The sequence below is a fragment of the Acomys minous genome (assembly GCF_964271855.1).
Source record: "Acomys minous genome assembly, chromosome: 3".
Taxonomy (NCBI): Eukaryota; Metazoa; Chordata; class Mammalia; order Rodentia; family Muridae; genus Acomys; species Acomys minous.
The window spans coordinates 5,190,330-5,211,432 of record NC_140485.1 but is presented as its reverse complement, the minus strand read 5'-3'; the positions used below and the strand labels follow the sequence as shown (position 1 = coordinate 5,211,432).

Below are 21,103 nucleotides of genomic sequence, written 5' to 3'. Positions count from 1 at the left end.
AGTGCTTCTGGCCGGGCGTGCCTGGCTCACTGGTGCTTCTCGTGTTGGACTATTAGAGTTTTGAATGCTTGGGTCTTATCCCCCTTTATTCTCTGCCACTTGCATGCATGTACGCCACATACCTTGATCGTATCCATTGTCACCCTCATAACGAAGAGCCAGAGTGAGCCCAGTCGGATCTCTACTGATCAACTCATGGTGTTAAGATCCCTACCCGAAGGGCAGCCAATCAGAGCAAAGGGCAGCTAGGGGACAGCCACAGAAGCATGGAGAAACATCAGCCCAAGTCCAGACATCTATGCTTGGGGCCCTTATATGTTTTGGGATGTCATCTTGTGACTAAGCGTTCATGACACAGGAATACGGTCTGCTGCCCACTTGACCATGGGCCAACCAAAAACCAGCCCGTGTAACTGCCTAGTAGCCCACCAGTCAGGTTTTAGATTACCTGACTCTTGCTGGAATTTCCCTCTTTACTCATAGAGAGGCCTGTGACCAGCATCCAGGGTCACCATTTTGTAAAGTGGTTGACCCCTGCATGCAGTATTTTTGCTCTCTTGAAATAAAATCATTCTTGCTGACTGCATGTGTGAGTGGTGGTCTCTGAGAGGCGATTTCAGACTTAACAATAACAACTTCTCTCAGGACCAGATCCATCACGTCCCCCACCCGATTATGCCCCCAGTTTATTATATATAATAAGTAAATTATATATATATATATATATATATATATATATATATATATATTTTAACCTACTGAATCCTTAGTGCTGCTCATGTGTATGGGCTCATCCACTGGGCACAGGCAACCTTCCAGTGGCCACACTCTACAGAAAAGTGATTGTCTCTGTCCCAGCAGCCATCAACTGCCGACAGCTCTTCAGCTAGGGTGGGGTCTCAGCATCCTCTTCAGCTAGGGGTGGGGTCTCAGCATCCTCTTCAGCTAGGGTAGGGTTTCAGCATCCTCTTCAGCTAGGGGTGGGGTGTCAGCATCCTCTTCAGCTAGGGGTGGGGTCTCAGCATCCTCTTTAGCTAGGGTGGGATCTCAGCATCCTCTTCAGCTAGGGTGGGGTCTCAGCATCCTCTTCTCCCTCCTTGCCAGAACTTTGAACTGGCTTGATCTTGAACAGGTCTTGTGTAGAGAGCCACTGCTGCTGTGGGTTCATGTGTCATACCAGAGTAGTTTTTGTCTCTTAAGAATAGTACTGGGGCCAGTGAGATGGCTCAGTGGGTACAAGTGCTTGCTCCAAAAGCCTGGTGACCTGAGTTTGAGCCCCAGATCTCACATGGTAGAAGGAGAGAACTGATGTCTGAAAGTTGTCCTCTGTCCTCAGGGCCATGCACTCCTGTACACACACACACCACACTCCTGTACACACACACACCACACTCATCACATTTGTACACACACACACATACCACACCATACACCACACCACACCACACCATACACACCACACCATACACACCACACCACACCATACACCACACCACACCATACACCACACCACACCACACCATACACACCACACCATACACACCACACCATACCACACCATACACCACACCACACCATACACCACACCACACCACACCATACACACCACACCACACCACACCATACACACCACACCACACTGTACACCACACCACACCACACCATACACACCACACCACACCACACCATACACACCACACCACACCATACACACCACACCACACTGTACACCACACCACACCACACCATACACACCACACCACACCACACCATACACACCACACCACACCATACACACCACACCACACCACACCATACACACCACACCACACCACACCATACACACCACACCACACCACACCATACACACCACACCACACCATACACACCACACCACACCACACTGTACACCACACCACACCATACACCACACCACACCGTACACCACACCACACCACACTAATACAATACAACCTGCAGAGTGATGCAAAGAATGAATTTGTACATATACCAGTTCCTGTGGAGGGCATATAGCTGGGACAGGCTCTCAGAAATGGGACTGACAGATGTGCTAGAAGGCTGCTGCACTCACCACCATTTGTGATATCCCTTTTTTTATTTTATTTTATTTTTGTTTGTTTTTTGGTTTTTGAGACAGGGTTTCTCTGTGTAACCTTGGCTGTCCTGGACTCACTTTGTAGACCAGGCTGGCCTTGAACTCATAGCGATCCGCCTGCCTCCGCCTCCCGAGTGCTGGGATTTAAAGACGTGTGCCACCACGCCCGGCTTGACATCCCTTAAAAAAAAAAGTATTTATTTATCACATACACAGTGTTCTGCCTCCATATACACCTGCACATCAGAAGAGGGCACCAGATCTCATTATAGATGGCTGTTAGCCACCATGTAGTTGTTGGGAATTGAACTCGGGACCCCTGGAAGAGCAGACAGTGCTCTTAACCGCTGAGCCGTCTCTCCAGCCTGACATCCCTTTTTTTCCATAGCTTTGTCAAGAGTGTATTTTAAAAAATATTTATCATCATCAACATTATTATTATTATTATTATTATTATTATTATTATTATTATTATTACTACTAGTGTTTTGTCTGCATGTGTGCCTGCACACCAGAAGAGGGCACCAGATCTCAATATAGATGGTCATGAGCCACCATGTGGTTGCTGGGAATTGAACTCAGGACCTCTGGAAGAGCAGCCAGTGCTCTTAACCTCTCTCCAGTCCCAACATCAACAGAGTGTATTTTTAATTTCTAGAAAATTTTCCATCTGTGTGATAATCTCGTTGTAGTTTTAATATGCAGAGTGTGATTGAACATTTTTAAAGATTATTTTTACTTTTTCTTTTTCACAAAACTACCTCTTAGTTGACCTTGTTCTTTTTTTTTTCTTTATTGTTTTACTTTAATTTTCAGTCTTTTCATTTCTTTTTCACTTTTTGTTATGTGGTCTATTTCTTGTCTATTTTCTTGATTCCTTATTTCATTTAGTTTTTAGTTTTGCTAAGTAGTAAATTTATGGTCTGAAAATGTCAGAATTTTGCATGGCTCCTTTTTCCCCCACGTGTGATCCCACAGCAGAGTTCCCAGCCTCTCTGCTGATGTTTGCATGAAACAGGATGCCTTTTCCTGCTGCAGCCACTTTAGTCCAAGACTTCAGAGTCTACCCTGCCTCCAGCGTGGTCTCTCTAGGCAGTGCTCACAACAGTTAGCCTTTCTGGGTAGATGTTTAGGTTGGGAAAGCTGTTAAAGATTATATGTACTTCTCAACAGTAATTATAAGGACAGTAGTGTGTGTGTGTGTGTTCGTTTTGTCTGTCTGTTTGTCTGTGTTCATGTGCAGAGGGTAGGGGAGGAGAAAGGGTTGTGCCTTCCGAGGACGGTTGCTCTCTTTCTGGGGCTTCAGGAGTAGCTGCAGATGGTCCCTGGACATGGCGGCTCCTTGTTTGGGACATGGCCATAGGTCAGGGCCCTCTGGTTCACCTTTGCCCCTCTCAGGCTATTCCTGCCGTGCCTCCTTTGTCCCCTAAGTTCCGACCTGGGTCAGAACCTTGCTGTGAAGCCTCTCCAAGGCCACCGTGCTCCCAAGGTTGTTGTTACCTACGCTGTAGCCAGCCGTCTTGCCTAGGCCTGCCCAGAGGTTCTGTCGTGAGGCTGAAGGACTGTGGGAGTAGAATAAATAGCTGAACCACATACACAAGGAGATCGACTTTGCTGGCAGCAGCGAGGACATGCACGGAATTTGAACGTTACCCTCTGCCTTTCTCATAGACCTGGGGAGAAATTCCAGTCCAAGTTCTACGTCACATTCAAGTTCAAAGACAGAGGCGTCTGAGCTCAGGAGTCCCTCCCTGGTTCCTCAGCCAGCTGCTCTCAGAGGAGGAGCGTCCAGGGTCAGTCTGACACAGCCAAGTACTTTCAGCCCGGGATCCTGGGCCTGGGAGAATCTATGGTTTCCGCCCTTGATCCTTCCATCATCTCCAGTACAGAGTGGAGTTCTATACTCAGGCCTGGCTGTTCATACTCTGAGAAGCTCAGTTACTCATACTGTCCCCATGTGCTGACAAGCAGCTGTCTTCCCAGGAAAGCCTGAGGAGGTGTCGTTCCTGGAGACTCTGGTTTCCGCTGAAGGCTCCTAGAGTCCTTGCCACTGCCAGTCAGCTTGCCTGGCGCCAGGCATCCTGTGTTACAGCCATTGTCCCAGTGTGGTGCACTGGTGTCGCCATGGCCTCCGAGGAGGCAGGGATGCTATGAGGCCCTGCCGTCTCCATGGAAGCAGGCTCTGCACATGAGGCTAGAGCTGCGTCAGATGCCAGCAGCCTGCCAGTGCCCGTCCCATGAGCTCCGCCTACACAGTCCGGGCATTCAGCCCTGCAGCTTGCGCAGTGGCCGTAGCCTTTCCATGGCCTGGCTTTTGAGTTCATTCTTCTTCCCCAGGCCATTTTTTTTTTCCTGCTTGATTTCTTCATGTCTGCAACCTGCATGCCCGGTGCTGGGGTTTCCAGCAGTGACTCCTCCTTCCCTGCTTGTGCTCTGAACACGTCAAGAGTGGAACAGAGAAGAAATCTGGGTGGGGAGAACACTTCCTGGGTGGAAAGGAACTGCCTATAGGAGGTGGGCTTGGTACTCTTGTCCAGTCCCGTGTCCTCTAACATGAGGCTTGAGTGTGAACCAAGTCCCAGTGGCCCACGCTGTGCTCACGTGGACGGTGGAGCTTTCATTTATCCAGGCCAAGAGGCAGTAACGCATGCCTCTCGTTCACTCCATTTTCCTTTAGTAACATTTGTGGTGGTTGTTTTTTCTGGGAAAGTGACTGTTGCTCAGATTGACCGTATACTATGGCAGGCAATGGTAGACACACGGGTAACAGTGACCAAGGCTGATGCACCTTCATTGCATCCATGATGACTGGCCACAGATTGGCGCTGTGGGCCTTCTTGGTCTGTGGCGAGAGTCAGTCAAGCATTGTCTAGAGGGGCATGGCTGCCAGCCTCGCAGGCAAATAGTGAATCCTCATGTGAGGGGCGCAGCCTCCAGCCTGGTTGGGCCTCGAACAGCTGCTGTTGGAGACCAGCTTGTGGACGCTGGGCCCCAGCTGGGAGTTTTCGTGCCTGAAACATGTGGTACAGACATGTTCGACATGTGGTACAGACAGCTCTGGGTGGAACTCCGAGACTTATATTTAAGAACAACTCGGTTATTATTACATCACATGAAACCAGATGTAATTTTGTAGATATGTCCTTGTCTTTTATTTTTAAAAGTGTATTTATTTTTCCCGGCCAGTATAATTTTTCTTGGGGACTTCACCCTTTGATCTGGACTGGAAAAAAATGTTACCATTTTAAGACCTCTTAAAACCTGTCTTTGGATTTATTGTGTGTACAAATGGAAATTCAGATAATAGTTCTGTTCCCAACTGAAGAAAAACAGGAAAAGAAAAATAATTTCTCACTACTTGGAATGAGAGCCGTGGTGAAGCATGCGCTGCATATCCTGGCAACCGAGATTCAAGGTTGACGATAATTTCCTTCCTCCTGAGTCTGCCTGCAGCTTCCCTGAGGAGTGTAGATGGTGAAATTTGCTACTAATTGTAGCCATAATTTTAGCATGCAATTAAACACATGATTTCCTCCCCAGCTGATGTCTTTTTAGCTAGTGTGACACAGATAAAACAAAGGCTCTGTCGATTTGAATGGCCACTTTAGTCACTAGAGATCACAGAAGTCACTCCTATTTGGGCACACTCGGCTCCCCACCGGGGACCAGATTATCTTGCGTATAAAGAACGGTGGACACCTTGGGTGCTTTGACTACGGTCTCCACGGTTACTGTCTCTGCGCTGAAGAGTGGGGACCAGTGTCGGTGTGTGTGGCCTGCTAAGTCCTTGTAGACTGAGTGGGGACCAGTGTCGGTGTGTGTGGCCTGCTAAGTCCTTGTAGACTGAGTGGGGACCAGTGTCGGTGTGTGTGGCCTGCTAAGTCCTTGTAGACTGAGTGGGGAGACTCCAAAGGGAACACTGCGGTGTGGTGGTGGAAGCCATGGTTCCTGGAGAAAGATTGTGTGTTGGAGTCGTGAGGCTGCCTTAAGCCCAGTGGGCCAAAGAGCGGGGATTGCTGTGAAGGGCCTTTACTGGCTATGGGGTAAAAATGGCCTCCCTCAGTGGCCAGGCCACCGTTCCTCCCTGCCACGGTCACAGCATGCTACTCGTGTTGTGTGTCCTTCGGTTTTCCAGGTCTTTCTTGCCAGTTCTCTTGGGTAGACTGTGCCATCTGTGCTGTTTATCTGCCCCCCTCCCCTCCCCTCACTGTCCTGCCCCGCCCCTCCCCTCTCATCCCCTCCTCTCCCCTCCCCTCACTGTTCCGCCCCGCCCCTCCCTTCCCCTCCCCTCCCCTCTCCTCCCCTCCCCTCCCCTCACTGCCCCGCCCCGCCCCGCCCCTCTCATCCCCTCCTCTTCCCTCCCCTCCCTGTCCCGCCCCTCCCCTCCTCTCCCCTCCCCTCACTGTCCTGCCCCTCCCCTCCCCTCCCTGCCCCTCCCCTCCCATCCCTGTCCCCCCCTCCCCTCCCCTCCCCTCCCCTCCCCTCCCCTCTCCGCTCCTCCTCTTCACAGGGATGGCTAAATTTGACCTGTATTGGCTGGCAGGCCCTCCTGCCCAGTTTTGTTTTGTTTTTTAAATTACTTTGTTGTCCATGTGGCCTTTGGGCAGATAAACCTGGCGTCTCCAGCTTTTGAATTTGTTTGAATTGTCCTTTCAGATGGCAAGTTTGGTGCCTGTATGCAGGTGCTCATTCAGAATGACGGGCCGGTGACCATAGAACTGGAGTCTCCTGCTCCTGGCGCCGCTAGCTCTGACCCAAAGCAGGTAAGCCCGAAGTGTGGAGACCGCGTCGTCTCGTGGCTGCACGTCGTGTGCCTTGGCTTAGAGTCACCAGTCTCTGGAGTAGTCCTCATCTTGAGGTGGAGGAAACACTTCATGGCTGCAACCTCATTTGATTTTTATTTTTCTCTTCTCAAGAATGCGTGTTCACACTGCTACTCCTAAGCATGTGGCAGGTTCATCCATGCGGAAAAAGTGTTCTTAGAAGGGTCTACCGGCTTAGCTGGGTAGTGGTGGCACACACCTTTAATTCTAGCACTTGGGAGGCAGAGGCAGGCGAGTCTCTATGAGTTCAAGGCTAACCTGGTCTGCAGATTGAGTTCCAGGATAGCCAAGGCTTCATAGAGAAATCTTGTCTCCTGGGGGGTGGGGTGGGGGTGGGGGGTTTCCCATGGGCTGTTCTTGGACTAGGTGTAATGTCACCCAATTGCCACTGGGTGGCAGCAGAGCAGCAGCCCTGGCCAGTGTACCCGGTGAGCGTGGTTACCTGGGTTGGGTTTTGTCCAAGGTGTGAGTGGTACATGAGCCACTCAGGATTCTTTATAAATCTTCATTTTTCTAAAGCAACATCTGACCTGGATTTACTGCCAACTCTGTAAGCATTCAGGAAGAATGTAATTAAAATAGAGACAGGAGATGTGTAATAGTCTTGCAAACTTCTGTTGTCCCATTGTGCTTAGCATTTATAAAACCTTTAATTAATCCTCTTGATAGAGATGTAAGGCATGGCGGGCGGCAGCCCTGGGTGTGCTCTTCCTTCCCTTGCTAGGATGCTGTACAGTGGACCGATGCTCATGGTGGGGGGCGGGGCCATGATAGAAACGTGAGGCTGAGTGACTGGCATGGAGCCACGGGTTCCTTCTGTCACTGACACTTTGTATTGGCTGAGAAGTAGGACCATGTCTGCAATGGCATTACGCTTCAGAAGTGGAACTGAGGGTGTTGCTGTTACTGATAACATTTCATTATCTATCTACCCATCTACCTACCTACTTATCTACTTACCTGCCTAAGTATTTATTTATATGTATGAGTGCTCTGTCTGAATACACATCTGTCCACCAGAAGAGCGCATTTGATAGCCACCATGTGGTTGCTGGGGATTGAACTCAGAACCTTTGGAAGAGTAGCAAGTGCTCATAACTGCTGAGTCGCCTCTCCGGCCCCGACTGAGAACATTTTAAAAATCACAAACAAGAAGACAAAAATCCACATGAAAATGTAAGCTTTGAGATAATTTGAGACTTACAGGAAAGCCCAGCAGAACCATGCTGCAATCTTTACCTGGCTTCCCTAGCGGCATACTGCAGTTAACACGGAAACTTTACTATTAGCTATATTACCAGCCTTTTGAACTCACTAGCCCGCCCTCCCTCCCTCCCTCCCTCCCTCCCTCCCTCCCTCCCTCCCTCCCTCCCTCCATCCCTCCCTCCTTACTCTCCTTTCTCCTTTCCTTCCTTTTTCTGGTACAAGGTGTCACTTTGTAGTCCAGGCTGGTCTTGACTCTGTCATTCCTCTTTGCCCTGACTTCTAAGTGGCAGGATTTACAGGCACGAGTCACCGCTGTCCTGCCGCGGCCGCGGCCACTGCCTCCTCCTGGTATTCTTGGGTGGCTTTTACAAGGAGGCACAACTGCATACAGTGTCACTGGCTTTTGTTTTAGCTGTGTAATATTCTACATGTTGTTTAATTACAGCTGTCCAATCTGTAACAGCTCCGTGGTCGTTCCTTCTGTTTCACGACTGTTATACCATCCACATGTGCTGGCATGCTGTTTTGTAGACTGTTCCCCAGTTTTGTTTTTGTGGCTACAGCCAGGCATTGTGGTGTGGCAGGAGCATCAGCTTGTTGGAAAGTGATCTTGTTGCCTTCTTAGTGCGTCATTAGGAGGTATGTGACCCTGATTTGTCTCATCATTGGATGGTAGCCTCACCTCCTGGTTAAGGTGGAGTTTACCAGATGTCTCCATCTTTTGGAAAAGCCTCACTCCTCCACTTTCCTGTCTTCCTTCTTGGCATGGCAGACGGTTCTTTCTTCTTTGCAGAACAAGAGCTCAGAGGGCAGACAGCATCGCCGCTGCCGCTCACCCCACCCTCACCCCGTTTCCAGTGTAACAGCCCAGACTCCCTTCCTGGGCTGAGGCCAGCCTAGAGTCAGAACGAGATGACAATAAGGACGCCTGTTCAAAGCAGCTTAGGGTATTTCCTTTATACTACGTGGCTCCTCCAGTTCCAGCCTTTTCCTTCTTTGTGCAAAGTTCTCTCAGAACTCGGAGAGTCCTTAACTAGGGATTCTAAACATTATGAGATCTCTGAGAAATAAGGCAATAGGTTTGATAAAGAAAAAAAAATTCCAAGGTGGTGACAGAGTAGGGGTCCCTGAATATCGACCCTTCGAGATGGGAGAGGTCACATCCTGTGTGGCCAGGCTGGCCCAGGCCTCGCAGAGCTCCCCTAGCCATGTTTACTCATCATCTTATTCTTGCTGGGACTTGGTCGCACCGTCTCAGGCATGTGAGGTGGGTGTTGTACCGTGAGCCATGTTCTTGGTCCTCCAAGGGCTTTGAGCTGTGCTTAGGGACCTACATTGAGCGAGGGCCTCAGGCTCGGCTTTCTACTCTGCCCTCAGCGGGCTGGGGGTCCCCGCTGACCTCTGGCTGCCCCACTGTGTGATGGCATTCATGCCTCCTTCCTCATCCTCCCAGGCATTCCTGCCGCTGAGGGCAACTTGGTCCAGGGAGCCAGAGGGGAGCACATTGTGAGGCAGCAACCTCCTTGGGTTTTCTTTCTGTTTCTGGGGTCCCTTTGGTTTTCTGTAACAGCTCTCCTGTAGTGTTGAGGTCTTATTCTGTTTTACCTGTGTTTTGGGAAAATTTTAGTTAAGAATTTTTTGTTCAGTCTAAACAGATTTTTTTAATGGCATGTTGCACACCTGTAATATATCCCATAAAACCCAAGAGAACCCTGGTGATCCACAAATGATATTCTTTAAGCATCGGAGGAAATTATGTTAATTTATTAGGTTAAAGAAGACTTCTCTGAGTCCTAAAGGTCCTTGCTGTTTACATTTAGGTATTGTCCAATTTCACATCTGTAGCTCTTCCTGATCTTGGACGTTCCTATAGGGTTCCGTCTTCTGGCTCTCCAGCAGGTGGCAGCCAGCGAGCACAGAAGGGACCAAGGTGACCATGGGCCTTCCTCAGCTTGTAGCCTCTCTGCTTTTCCCTTTCAGCTAGAGGGGCTTCTCTGGCAGGAGACAGTGTCTTGGCTTGCTGTTGTGTGGACAGGAAGAACACAGCCAAATTTGTTTTACTGATAGAAAAACATGTGTTTCTGTCAAGTAAGCTTTTAATTCTAAGTGTTTTATTTCCCCATTATATTCCAAACTTCTACAATTGCACTATGGAAAAACTGTTCGTTTGGCAAGTTTCTGTGTTATAGAAAAATGACTCTTTTGGCCAGCTTTTAAGAAGTATCAACTCTATAAGCCATCTGTGCACATGGACAAGGTGTGTTTGTATGTATGCCTATAAGCGCCTGTGTGTGTATGTGCTTTTGTGTGAGGAAGGGACAGATGTGCCGGCCACCACCTGACCCTTGCTCTCAGACATGGATTTAGAGCAACATAAGCCAGAAAGGTCAGCGACCATGAAAGGGGTCCAGGAAGCATAGGACACAGGGAATATTCTGGCCACATAGCTCAGGCTCTTCTTTCAAACTGTTTGGGGCCTTCCCAACAGGTGTAGCAGTCACCACGGCTGGAGGGCCGTACCATGGCCATCCCTTTCCTTCTGCACCATCTTGCTAGCTCCCCGGCCCCGTCTACACTCACCTGTATTCCCTCTCCAGTCTAAGAAGAGGCCAAATAGGCCTTCCGGTCAGTGGCGGCAGCATCTTCTCAGAGGAGGAGCACCCCTGTACCCACCAGTGCAGTGTGCACCAGCGCTGTCACACTGGCTTGCTGACCACGTCAAGGACTCCGTGCCACCTGCCACCATCTTCTTACTCCTCTGCTTATCCCTTTTCTTCACCACCACTAAGATGTACACCCCGTGTCTTGTTAGCTGTTGTGCTGCAGTAAGTGTGCCCAGGGGTGTGTCATTTGAATGGAACAGCACCAGGTTGGCGGTGGGCTGTGCTGACTGTGAATGTCCTGAGGTTATTTATTTATTTAAATTCATAGAAATATTTATTGCATTGAATACATAGCTCAGATATAAAGTTTAAAAAAATTCATTGACAGTTTCATATGTTCATATAATGAGTTTTGGTCATTTTTAAAAAATTCCATTACCTTCTCTCATCCCTTTCCTTCTTCTTACAAGGAAACCCTTCCTTTTTCCAAAAAGCATCTCACCTAGTTTGGTTGTTGTTGTTGTTGTTGTTGTTGTTATTATTATTATTATTGTGTGTGTGATGCACTGACTTTTGTTAAGGTTGCTTGCATAGGCATAAGTGAGGCATTATTTACTGGAGCATGGGCAACTTCTCCTGACCAGAAATGACACAGTCTTTTCAGCAGTCATCACCTGCTGTTTTCCTGTAGTGAGGGGTGGGGCCTCATGAGTTCTTCCCCCACGATCTTCCTGGTTTGAGAAGGCCACTGCCGTTGCCGCCGCTGAGCTGGGTCAGTTTCTCAGGGAACAGGAGGGTGCAGCTGACCTTAATGATGGACAGAGAAGGGATTCTTATTGTTTTCCAACTTGCACTTCAAGAGCAGATAGATGCCTGTTTTCAGGAGTCCCAGGGCTTCACTAACCGTCAGTGAACGGTGGAGACTGAGCTGGTAAAGGCAGCCAGCTGTTTGCCTGCCTTAGCTGGAACTGCTTGTTCCTGGGACTGGCCACTGCAGTGTTGCAGAACATTAGATCCCAGTGTGATCCCTGAGATTGTGAATGGTAAAAACCTGTCTTTGAATCCATTGTGATCCCTGAGATTGTGGACTGTAAAAACCTATGTTTTGTTTGGCATGGTTGAGCCCTAGCACACACCTGTAAGCCCTAGCACACACCTGTAAGCCCTAGCACACACCTGTAAGCCCTAGCACACACCTGTAAGCCCTAGCACACACCTGTAGGCCCTAGCACACACCTGTAGGCCCTAGCACACACCTGTAAGTCCTAGCACACACCTGTAAGCCCTAGCACACACCTGTAGGCCCTAGCACACACCTGTAAGCCCTAGCACACACCTGTAAGCCCTAGCACACACCTGTAAGCCCTAGCACACACCTGTAAGCCCTAGCACACACCTGTAAGCCCTAGCACACACCTGTAAGCCCTAGCACACACCTGTAAGCCCTAGCACACGCCTGTAAGCCCTAGCACACGCCTGTAAGCCCTAGCACACGCCTGTAAGCCCTAACACACGCCTGTAAGCCCTAGCACACGCCTGTAAGCCCTAGCACACGCCTGTAAGCCCTAGCACACACCTGTAAGCCCTAGCACACACCTGTAAGCCCTAGCACACGCCTGTAAGCCCTAGCACACACCTGTAAGCCCTAGCACACGCCTGTAAACCCTAGCACACACCTTTAATCCAAGAGCTTTCTGCACAGAGGATTTACTAAAGTTAACCCTAGGTCAAGAGGTGAAACAAGAAACCAGCTGACAGCGATTAGAGAGTAGGAGGGGCTTTGAGTTGAGGAGTATTCAAGACAGCCTGGAGAAGTAGAAAGACTCTTTTTAGCTCTTCAGCCCTTTGGCTCTTAGCTCTCTAGCTCTTGAGCTCCTCAGCTCCTTGGCCTTTGGCTTTTTGGTCTTTGAGCTACCCAGTCTTTGGCTTTGGGTCTTTTGGCCTTTTCTTCCTGGGCTGTCAGCTGATCTAGTGAGCCTTTTGAGCCTTTTTCATCTGGATGTGAGCTGAGTAGGAAGGTCAGCGAGGTGCTTTCTCTGCCACTCTGAGCTAGTAGGTTTTTCACCCTAGCATCTGGCTCTCGAGTCCTTATTGGTAAATAGAATGATCTGGGATTTTCACTTAAAACAGCACTGCAGCGTCTGTGTCTTTCCTACAGTCACGTTGACAGCATGCCTGACTATTTTTTAGCCGCAGTTGGCCTGAGATATGCTGGGATGTGAGAGGAGGCTTCAAGAAGAGCATCCATTCTTCCTTTGCAGGGCATCTGCAAGGGTCTCAGGCTATGCAGGGTGCGTGGGAGAAGAGGATTCTGGAACATCCCGATGCTTTCCTAGTGTGGTCACAGGTGCCTGGGGTCTGCAGCTGCCTGGATGGTGGGAGATCAGCTTGCTAGCCCACAATCCCTAGGGTAGAAATGTGTTCTTGTTATAATCTCATGTGATTTTTCCTGAGTCAGGGCTGTTTTCCTGGCCCTCACATGGATAGGTGACATTATATAAGAGCAGATAGACATTTCTCCTAGTGAGGCAGAGCATTAGGTAATTGAAGGGTCCTTCTCTGGGGTTCAGAGCCCTCCTATTTCATAATATGGCCATTAATTATTTATGTTCTTATTTATTTACTGTGATTGAAGGCCTGACTGAGTAGAAACCCTGGAATAAGCTAGAAAAATGAACCTCTAACACATGTCTTTGCACTAACTCACGTGTTGATTGAAGATTACTGGAAGGAGTTGACTAGGGCAGAATTCTGCCTTTAACTTTATGAAGCTTTTAATTTTATGCTTCTTTGAGTACTGCTGTTGTTTTGGCTATAACTTCCTCTGTATACTTATCAGCGAGTGTCTGCTCTGTGCCTGAACTTTGGAGTGTGAAACAGGAGGATCTGGAGGGAACTGGTTGGGTGGAGCAGGGACTGGAAAAGAAGTCCATTTGGTTCATTTGCTTGTCCTTCTGGCAACAGGAGTGGCCTTTGATCAATGCTATGGAGTTCACGTGATACCGAGAACAGATAAACACACATGGCTTCTGCCAGACGTCCTGATGCGGGTGTCCAGACAGCCTGATGCGGGTGTCCAGACAGCCTGATGCGGGTGTCCAGACGTCCTGATGCGGGTGTCCAGACAGCCTGATGCGGGTGTCCAGACAGCCTGTCCATTTGTGGATGTGCAGTTGAGGGACCTAGCCAGAGAGAAATTCTGTCCAGAAGGAAGAATCCCATGGATGCTGGCCACTTTGCTTTTTCATGGAGGAAATGCATATGCTCCCTTTCCACTATTTCTTATGTTTAGCATCTAGATCAGAATCCTCCAACCTTGCTTAGTTCCAACAGGCTCTGGTACTTGACTCACCTCAGAGGATGTTTGCAGGTCTGGTTGCTGACATGGAACTCGGTCTTACCATTTACTCACAGTGTAGCAGTCTGTTTTGTCACATTAGTTTACTGAAGAAGCACTGGCTGAATTTGCTTTATTTATGCTTCATTTGTTCCTCCATTATACAGTTTGTGCTGTTGCTGTTCTGCGGTGTATGTCATGGTCAGAGTTCTGGTGACACTGGTTTCTGGGATCTAGCCTGCTGTGTTGAAGGCCTCCCACTAGGGTGAGGCAAGCATTTGGCTAGACCTCTTACCACATGTGGAATCTGCCTGGTTTCTGGTTCTTTTGGTCTGAACATCTGCTTTCCTGTGAGTTATAAACTAGTAACAGCCCTGTGGGGAGTGGGTTGGATAGTGGGTGCGTGGGCTTCTGACCTTCCTCAGCTCTGCCCACTACCAGCTGCTGTCAGGTGTGTACCGGGCCTTGTTTACACTCAGCAGAATGCCCAACCCACGAATGACCACCCCAAACTGGAAAGGCTGGATCCCTCTACACGCTGCAAGTAGCTGCGAGTAGACGCTCCCTGCTTGTGGGCAGTTGCCAGGGGGCCCTTTTGTCTCACTCAGTCTTTTAACTCATTTCCATGTGGAGAGTTGTCCTAAGTCATTCCACTGTAGCCTTAAGAAGAAGCCTTTCCAGGGCACATGTGACCATGCCTCTCTGCTTGCAAGCCTGTTGATCGATGGTTGGATCAATTGACTTTCAACTTACCATCTTGAATCTATAGCCCGAGCTAAGAAAATTGCAGAAATTGAAGTTTGTTCCTTGTGATTGGACTTTGGATGGCAGTTTTGAGGCTATGATCCACAGTCCTTCTCTCTGACACACACACACACACACACACACACACACACACACACACACACACACACCTGTTTCTAATGGTGCTAAGGCCAAGCATCTATTTTGCTCTACACCAATCCCTCAGGACATGAGTGGATTAGACGTTTAAGCATTTCATTTGCTCCTGACACATTCGTGGTGTCGGGAAGATCTGGAGGGAATTTGTGCTTTGTACTTTGGGTGGAGTTTTCGTTATTTTAGCCTCTGGCTTCATTTGTGGTAGACGAACAACTAACTCTTCACCTTACTGACTTGATCTGCCAAAGATGAAAGCATCCCTTTTGTTTCTAAGAATCGGTCAATTCTGTTTCCCCGGCCTTATGTTTTGAACATAGCAATAATTTCATCACAGAGACTCAAGATTTTACTTATGAGTGATTTATCAGGAATCCTAGGTAATTGTAAGAAAATGTTCTGCCATTCAGCTGTGTTTTGTGGAAAACTGTGTTAAGCATATCAGCTCGGAGTAGGAAGAATGGTCTGGAAGTGATGGAAATGCAGCGTTTGCTCTGATTGCTTCAAGAAAGAGCTTAATAGCAAAGCACCTAACTACATAAAGATTTCTGCCAAAACAGCACGTTCAGGGGGCAGTTTAATGCTTGGAAAGGCTTTGCTGTTATCGAGCCAGGCTCTAAGAGGAGGTCACGTTTGGGCAAGTGGGGCCTGAATTGGCTCAAGTGGGCTTTTGGGGGTTTACAAACTGTTTTGAGCTGAGCCTCGTAGTGTGTGTGTGTGTGTGTGTGTGTGTGTGTGTGTGTGTGCGTATGCATGTATATATGGAGTTTCAAGGACTTTTGTCACATTTGCCAGTGGCCTGGAAAATGGACTTGGGCCTGCTGTGTCTCCATCAGTGTCACTGTGGCCTGGTGACAGCATTAAGCAAGGGGTGGGCTCAGGACTCAGGCCATGCAGGTACCTGGGGTACTTGCTGTAAGGCAGAGCTCTGGCTGTACCCACGTTTTCTGAACCAGAGCTCTGGGCATGTCTGGGTGTGGGGTGCAGAAGATCAATAAATTTCTGTTTCTAGTCATGTTCTCCATAAGCACACAGCCACAGGAGAGCAGCTGGACCACAGGAGAGCAGCTGGACCACAGGAGAGCAGCTGGACCACAGAATATCTGACATTGCCGTTTCCATCTGGCTCAGGTGTCGGTTTCCTCCAGCCCCCCCCCCCACGTGCCCCCCCATGTGCCCCCCCGTGTGCCCCCCCCCGCATGCCCCCCTCATGTGCGCCCCCCCCCCCAGTGCTGCATCATGTCTAAAAATACTCTGCAACCTGTGTTTGTGCAGCTGCTGGGGAGCAAGATGGTGGGGTTGGATTATTGAGGTCACACAGGAAGCTGTTCTTGTCTGTCAGTGCCCCCTCCATCTCCTGACTCCAGTCCTATACATGCAGTGGCGACAGTGTCCCCGAGCCTGATGCCTTCTTGACACAACTGCAGCTGTGTTTGGGAAAAGCCACTAGAGTACGTTAGTGACTGATGCCTGGCTGCTCTGCTGAGCAACAGGGAGGAGGCTTGTGCTAGTGGAACCCTCGTTCCTGGAAAGCTCAGAACTCAACCTGCGCATTGTCTGGTGGCCACACAGTGAGGTTGTTTCTCAAAAAATAGTTTACTGTTCTCTTTCCCTCTCTCTCCCCCTTGGGGGTGGGGTGTGGTGGGGGTGGGGTACTAGGTACGGACTGCCTCACTCATCTGTTTGACATATTAATGGGACTCAAGTAAAACCCTAGGATGATCCACATCTTAGTCTTTGCATGGAAATTGCAATTTCTTGAAATCCATGAATGCTGACGGTCCCTGGGCAGCTGGTGGACATTTGCATTTAAATTCACGCTAGGCTTTATTAAATGCTCCTGTGTTATGCTGTGTTATTACCCATGAAGTTCACAGTCAAAGCTTTCCTTAGCGAATTGCCAGCCAGGCTCCTGCAGTTGTTTTCTGGTTGTCGAATAAGCATTATGACTCTAATTCCTCCAGAGTAGTTCTATGTATCTATCTGAAGTTAATTCCTTTTTTGTATGTATGTTGACATATCCTCTATATTGTTGTTGTTGTTATTATTATTATTAATTGTGTGTGTTAGTGTGTATGTGTGAGAGAGTGTGGGCGTGTACTCCAGTGCATGTGTGGAAGTCAGAGGACGACGTGTGGGAGGGAGTTCTCTCCTCCCACCTTGCTTTGAGGTAGTGTCTGTTGCCTCGGTCTTGCTTGTGCAGTGTGCTCCAGGCAAGCCGGCCCCTGAGCGCCTGCGCCATTTCCCCATGTGCTTCCGTGTGCTCCAGGCAAGCTGGCCCCCGAGCGCCTGCGCCATTTCCCCCGTGTGCTTCCGTGTGCTCCAGGCAAGCCGGCCCCTGAGCGCCTGCGCCATTTCCCCATGTGCTTCCGTGTGCTCCAGGCAAGCCGGCCCCTTAGCGCCTGCGCCATTTCCCCCGTGTGCTTCCGTGTGCTCCAGGCAAGCTGGCCCCCGAGCGCCTGCGCCATTTCCCCCGTGTGCTTCCGTGTGCTCCAGGCAAGCTGGCCCCCGAGCGCCTGCGCCATTTCCCCCGTGTGCTTCCGTGTGCTCCAGGCAAGCTGGCCCCCGAGCGCCTGCGCCATTTCCCCATGTGCTTCCGTGTGCTCCAGGCAAGCTGGCCCCCGAGCGCCTGCGCCATTTCCCCATGTGCTTCCGTGTGCTCCAGGCAAGCCGGCCCCTGAGCGCCTGCGCCATTTCCCCATGTGCTTCCGTGTGCTCCAGGCAAGCTGGCCCCCGAGCGCCTGCGCCATTTCCCCCGTGTGCTTCCGTGTGCTCCAGGCAAGCTGGCCCCCGAGCGCCTGCGCCATTTCCCCCGTGTGCTTCCGTGTGCTCCAGGCAAGCTGGCCCCCGAGCGCCTGCGCCATTTCCCCCGTGTGCTTCCGTGTGCTCCAGGCAAGCTGGCCCCCGAGCGCCTGCGCCATTTCCCCATGTGCTTCCGTGTGCTCCAGGCAAGCTGGCCCCCGAGCGCCTGCGCCATTTCCCCCGTGTGCTTCCGTGTGCTCCAGGCAAGCTGGCCCCCGAGCGCCTGCGCCATTTCCCCCGTGTGCTTCCGTGTGCTCCAGGCAAGCTGGCCCCCGAGCGCCTGCGCCATTTCCCCATGTGCTTCCGTGTGCTCCAGGCAAGCTGGCCCCCGAGCGCCTGCGCCATTTCCCCCGTGTGCTTCCGTGTGCTCCAGGCAAGCTGGCCCCCGAGCGCCTGCGCCATTTCCCCCGTGTGCTTCCGTGTGCTCCAGGCAAGCTGGCCCCCGAGCGCCTGCGCCATTTCCCCCGTGTGCTTCCCACCCTACTGTTGAAGTACTGGGGTCACACGTGTGTGCTACTGCACTTGGCTTTTTCATAGGTTTTGGGGGTCCATCTCGGGTCATCCATCAGGCTGGTGCTTTCACCCACTGACGGGCCAACCGTCCCCATCTTTTAGGATCCGTTTTGGATAGTGTTTCATTCATGGCGCTTTCCTCAGTTCAGCACTGACACAAGCATGTTCTCAGGGGACTCGTGTGCCAGTGGAGGAACATACAAAATATGTGTAATTTGAAATTATATCAATAGTAAGAAAGGAAATGGGATTAGCGCTAGTAAATAAATGCTGCTCTTTCAAGCACAGGTGCCAAGGAGGGTACTGAGCTAAGGGCAGCAGGCTGCATGTGAAGCAGGAGGCAGACTGTGGACGAGCAGGTGCAAACTCCAGGCCAGTGTAGGTGGAGTACGGAAGTGCCACGTGGGTAGCAGGAAGTGACCGTGGCTTGGTCTGAAAGAACAAGGCAGCCAGGGCCAGGCAAGCCAGCAGTTACGACTGTGGCATTAGTGGACCAGGAATTATAGAACAGGGAGCTTGCACGTGTCCGTGGCTGTGCTGTGGGGTGAGGAAGGATGGAATTTATAGACAGGGTGTCAAGGAGAGCGTTGCAAATTGCAGAGCAGGTGCGGGAGCGGATGAGAGATTCTCCATGTGATGGGGAGGCTTATAACTGCTCTGATGTCTGCCTCCCACAGTAGAGTTTTGTTTTGTTTTCCTCCAGTGCTTCATGCTAGATTTCTTTCATCCTGTGGTCTGAACATCAGGACAGAGTGTGAATTCTAACCTTCCCCGACTCACTGCAGGAAAGACCTTATTCTCCGTGGCAGGTTGGTGGAGGAGTCCTTTGTGGCCCTAAGACAACAGCATACACTTGGAATCAAGGGTGTAATTTTTGCCCTTGGGCGTAGGCTAGGCACAAAATGAGATCCCCATTCGAAGGAGTTTTGATGAAATAAAGGGGGGGGGAAAAAAAAAGCAAGCAGATCCAGGGAAGCACTTCTCCTTTAAATTCAGCAGGAAGCCAGATGTTTCACTGTTGCCCAGTTTCCTCTAAAATGCAAACCAACCCTTGAATTATATAGAGCATCCTAAACACCCAAGAAACAACATTTATATTGAATTCGATTTATGTACACAATTGTAGCTGATATCGTCAGAATCTAATTTTTTCCCCCAGAATCTAAGTTTTTAGAGTTTGTCAGAGAAAAAAAAGATTTATTTTTGGAAAAGTATGCTCCTTACTTGGTGTTCATTGATCTTGCAAATTGCAGGAAATCATTGTCAGAGGGAGATGGGAGGTGGCAGCTGGGGGGGCAGCTAGAGAGGTGCCACGGGCAGGCGGCGGGCGTCCAGGGTGAAGGCGACTGGAGGCTCCGGCGGTGGATGCCAGTCCTTCCCGCTGGCGGCCTGTCCAGAGGCTGCGGCCGTGGACGCCAGTCCTTCCCGCTGGCGGCCTGTCCAGAGGCTGCGGCCGTGGACGCCAGTCCTTCCCGCTGGCGGCCTGTCCAGAGGCTGCGGCCGTGGACGCCAGTCCTTCCCGCTGGCGGCCTGTCCAGAGGCTGCGGCCGTGGACGCCAGTCCTTCCCGCTGGCGGCCTGTCCAGAGGCAGTCTCGCAGTCTCTTCATACCCTCCCTTCTTCCGCCATCTCAGTCACTTTTTTTTTCTTTTTGTCAGTATGGAACACAAAAGCATTGCACTTCTGTGAAGATTCTTCACATGAAATTTATTCCTTTGACTATTTTCCATAAAATGTGAAGTCAATTTCTTTTTCTATTTTTAATCATGAAAGTGAAGCCCGGAAGCCTCAATTTATGTGTAATGGAAAGATCTAAGTTTGTGGCCTTGTTTCCATTTTCCAGCCCTCCTCCTCTGTCAGGAACATGATCCCCACATCACATCCCCCGGGCAGTGGCTCCGTTTAGAAATGGCATTGCTGTTAGACTTCGGAGGGAGGGCAACGGCTTTTATTAACTGTTGGTGTCATTGTTGGGTCACGAAACCTTCGGGGGATGAATACAGTTCCTATAGAATTTCATTCAATCTCCAAATTCCAGACCGGGTCTCTGGGGGGTTTCTGTGTCCCCTCACCAGTTTCATGTCATCCCTTTGCCCATTCATTTCCCCTGGGATGAGTCTCTTATTATTGTAAATATTATTGTTTTTTAAATTTAAGTGAGCAAGCATATAATGAATGGAAAGAACTAATTTAGAAAAGTTATTTTTAACAATGAGCTTTTAATAGTATTCCTGTGTGGAAAGGTATTTTTATAGAAACAGTTCTTTTTCCCTCATTTATTTTTCTTGTGAGCCCAGAAGACAGCATTTTATATCAGTTTTTTTTTGTTACGTGTAATACATAAAATCAATATTCTTTGAAAAATTAAGGAGTTTAAGATATACCAAAACCACTTGATTCTAATCTTTCCTTCTTTGAGAATCAATATTCTTTGAAAAATTAAAGAGTTTAAGATATACCAAAATCACTTGATTCTAGTCTTTCCTTCTCTGAGGCAGAACTATTGATGAGTAGGGTGCTGTTGATCTCTTTCTAGTCTTAATAAGATATGTTTATTTTCTCTCTTCATGGGGAGTATGTAGTAGTATCTCTTGGTATACAGACAGAAGTTTTACGTGTTGTGGTGGAACATACATGAACATGTGGTGGAACAGAACGTACTGTTTACCGTTTGAGTACACTTGGTTCAGTGGCAATAGCACACCCATGTTGTCTGCAGCCGTGATTACAGCTGTCCACCACAGAATGCTCCTGTGTTTCAGAACTCAGGCTAGACTCTTTAAGTAGTAATTGCATTTCTGCCC

At 49.5% G+C, this 21,103-nt stretch overlaps 1 protein-coding gene across 1 annotated transcript in view; it reads left to right on the top strand.

The window, feature by feature from the left end:
* DTD1 (D-aminoacyl-tRNA deacylase 1) overlaps positions 1-21,103 on the top strand; it is a 169,339-nt gene that overhangs the window by 26,855 nt on the left and 121,381 nt on the right. Inside the window, exon 4 of the mRNA XM_084775896.1 lies at positions 6,773-6,879. Within this exon, the coding sequence (XP_084632022.1) occupies positions 6,773-6,879 (107 nt within the window). The remainder of the gene's footprint in view (positions 1-6,772; positions 6,880-21,103) is intronic.